Source organism: Poecilia latipinna, unplaced genomic scaffold (genome assembly GCF_001443285.1).
Source record: "Poecilia latipinna isolate Pla-1442-1.1 unplaced genomic scaffold, P_latipinna-1.0 Scaffold3287, whole genome shotgun sequence".
NCBI classification, from domain to species: Eukaryota; Metazoa; Chordata; class Actinopteri; order Cyprinodontiformes; family Poeciliidae; genus Poecilia; species Poecilia latipinna.
In genome coordinates, this window is record NW_015115903.1 from 47,616 (window position 1) to 50,602 (window position 2,987).

General features: G+C 37.6%; 1 protein-coding gene across 1 annotated transcript in view; it reads left to right on the forward strand.

The window, feature by feature from the left end:
- The window catches only part of LOC106940584 (CD276 antigen-like), a gene marked incomplete at its 3' end in the record, with an annotated part of 11,449 nt that extends 8,947 nt beyond the window's left edge, over nt 1-2,502 (forward strand). Inside the window, exons 4-6 of the mRNA XM_015023364.1 lie at nt 1,203-1,466; nt 2,033-2,299; nt 2,402-2,502. Coding sequence (XP_014878850.1) covers nt 1,203-1,466; nt 2,033-2,299; nt 2,402-2,502 — 632 coding nt within the window. The remainder of the gene's footprint in view (nt 1-1,202; nt 1,467-2,032; nt 2,300-2,401) is intronic.
- Between the last annotated feature and the right edge of the window lie 485 nt (nt 2,503-2,987).

The following is a 2,987-nucleotide window of genomic DNA, read 5'->3' on the forward strand; positions in this document are numbered from 1 at the left end:
AGTCACTTTGCAAATAGATCAAAGTTTAAACTGGCATGTTGAACATCTTTCATTTGGTTATTTTGTGGAATATTTAACAACTAGAAAATGGCAAAGAACAAGAATATTTTTTCCACTCTGATTGGCTGCTGTTATACTGATTTTAACTTGAATGTCCATTGCATTTTTTGTAAACACCTGTGAAAATAATTTCTATTCCCATGACTTTTCTTCTCTGGCCCAAAAAAGGTTGAGAAACACTGATTTCGTTGGTAATGTTGCATGTTCTAAATTACTTGCAAAAACATTGACTGAAAGGACTCTTATTTAATGTTGAGGGATTTTTGCCTGTAAGGCAAATCTTTAGGGTACAGACATTTTACATTTTGTTTTGAGTTGAAATGTACTGAAGTCTTATCTAAGTTTGAGTGTTTAGCTTGTTAATTGTATTGTTAGAAGCAATTGTTTGCACTATCAAAGACACTTTTTATTAAACTGTGGCAATAGCAACGGTATAGTTCATTTCTATCACCACTATAAGTTTCAGGCTCAGGATTTTTTTTACTTTAAGCCCTGTCAGAGCGATTCCTTCCTGTTTTCCTATCAGAACCAGAACTTTTGGTTCAGTGAACATCGTCTGGATCATGGAAACGATTTGCTGAGAACTTATTCCAGGCAGGTTTTTCTATGATCCTTCAGAGGATCTGGGTTTCCTCCTCAACACCATTCAACTGAACTTTCAACTGTTATTTCTTATTGCAGACATTGTAAACGACGTGTCCTGTGTTTTCAATGAGAACTGCATTTTACCATGTCGGTTGAAGAACGGGATGACCTACATGGAATGGAAACTTCAAAATCAATGGGAATTAATAACTGAACATCCACAGTCTCGGATTGTATCACATGACCATCGTGGCTCCAGATACTCTGAGAGCTTCAGATCCAGAGCATCACTGTTTGAGGATCAGATCTCCAGAGGAAATTTCTCACTGCTGCTGAGAGGAGTGAAGGTTGATGATGACGGAACATACTGGTGTATTGGAAAGATAAATGGCATTTATTATAGACAAATTGTTAAACTTATAGTAGAAGGTAGGACGCCTTCATTTGAAAAAAATAAAAAACTTTATTGAAATAAGATGATAAAAGTTGCATTTTTACTTTGGTTGTAGAATATTTCTTCTGCTTAACAGTTCTTCATTTTCTCATATTGTTTGCAGCTCCAGTCTCTTCAGTCAGAATCCATCAGGATGGAAACAGGATCACCTGCAGCTCAGAGGGGATCTACCCTGAGCCTGAACTCACCTGGTCCACTGAGCCTCCATCCAATACGACTCTGCAGAACAGAACCACAGTCCAGATGAATGATTATACGCTCTATGACATCAGCAGCTCTCTGACAGTTCCAGACGGTCCAGATCTGATCTACAGCTGCAGCATCAGAACCAGGAGGAACCAGAGGAGAGCAACTTTAACTGAACTAGGTCCAGAAAGTTCTGACATTTAAAATGTTTGGTTAAAATCTTTGGTTAAAAACCATGACAGCCCTCAGAAACAGACTTTGTTTGAACAAACAGTTTTTCTGAATGTTATTAAAGCTTCAAAATCTCAGTTAAGTCTGGAAATAAGCTTGAACTGAGTCCACTTCTACTTAATATCTACATGATCCTATTAGCTCATGTCATCAGATCAGTTAGCATAAGTATGGAGATGTACATTATGATGTTTCCAGGTGACCTTTGAACCCAGCCAATCACTGAACACACGCTGAGAACAGATAAATGTGTGGATAAGCCAAAACTTTCTCTGAACAGAAACAAAACTGAAGTTATTATATTTGGACCTAAAGAGGAACGATATAGAGCTATAGGTCTAGAGATCACCATTCAGCTTCTATGCACCACAGATTTGGAACAAACTTCCAGAAAACTGCACTGACAAAATCTTTATTGCTTATTTCATAGCTGGCTACTGTTATTTTTTATAATGTGAAGCATTTCGAACTGCTTGTTGCTGAAATGTTCTGAATTCATAAACTTTGATTTCTCAGGTGCTGAGGTTACAATCTGCTGCACTTCCTTACACATTTCTACCTCCAGTTTGGTCTGGAGGTTCAACCACCATCAGATCATCCTGACCAAGACTGACAGAAACATCTACAGCGTCTCAGAAGAGTGGAGGAAACATGTAAGGAATGTTTCGGCGTCTGGCAGCCTCACGTTACAGGATCTGACCTCAGATCAGGAGGGAGTTTACAGCTGTGAGCTCAGTGATGACAAGAAGACCATTATAACTCACCTCTATCTGAGGACTGGAGGTAACAGGATTCAGGATTTAAGGCTTATTAGATGGTACAAATCAAATATTCCAAACTACAAATGAGTCTTTAAGCTAAACTCCTGAACTTCTTTGGTTTCAGAGAATCTGGTGGTTTCTAAACTCATCAGATGGACGGTGGTTTGTGTCGTGATTGCAGCAGCAGCAGCAGTTGGATTCATGATCTACAAGAAGAAAATGGAGGAAAGTGAAGCTCTGCAGCTTTAAACCTTTAATTCACATTCAGAGAGGAGTTTTGTTTTAATGCCATTCTCCCATTTTACACGTCAAGATGCTTCATGAGCTTTGATGTAGTTTCACAAAATGATCAGCTCTTCATGTTCTTGAGGTGATTCTCATATTTGGAGATACGTTTAATCTTCTGCCCTGCAGAGGGCGCAGATAAACATATTCTTTATATTTTACCAGCTAAACTTTCTCAGAACTTTATCAATAAAATGTATATTTCTGTAGAAAATGAATTATTGTACATAAATAGCTGATTTATAATCTTTGATGTAGTTTCACAAAATGATCAGCTCTTCATGTTCTTGAGGTGATTCTCATATTTGGAGATACGTTTAATCTTCTGCCCTGCAGAGGGCGCAGATAAACATATTCTTTATATTTTACCAGCTAAACTTTCTCAGAACTTTATCAATAAAATGTATATTTCTGTAGAAAATGAA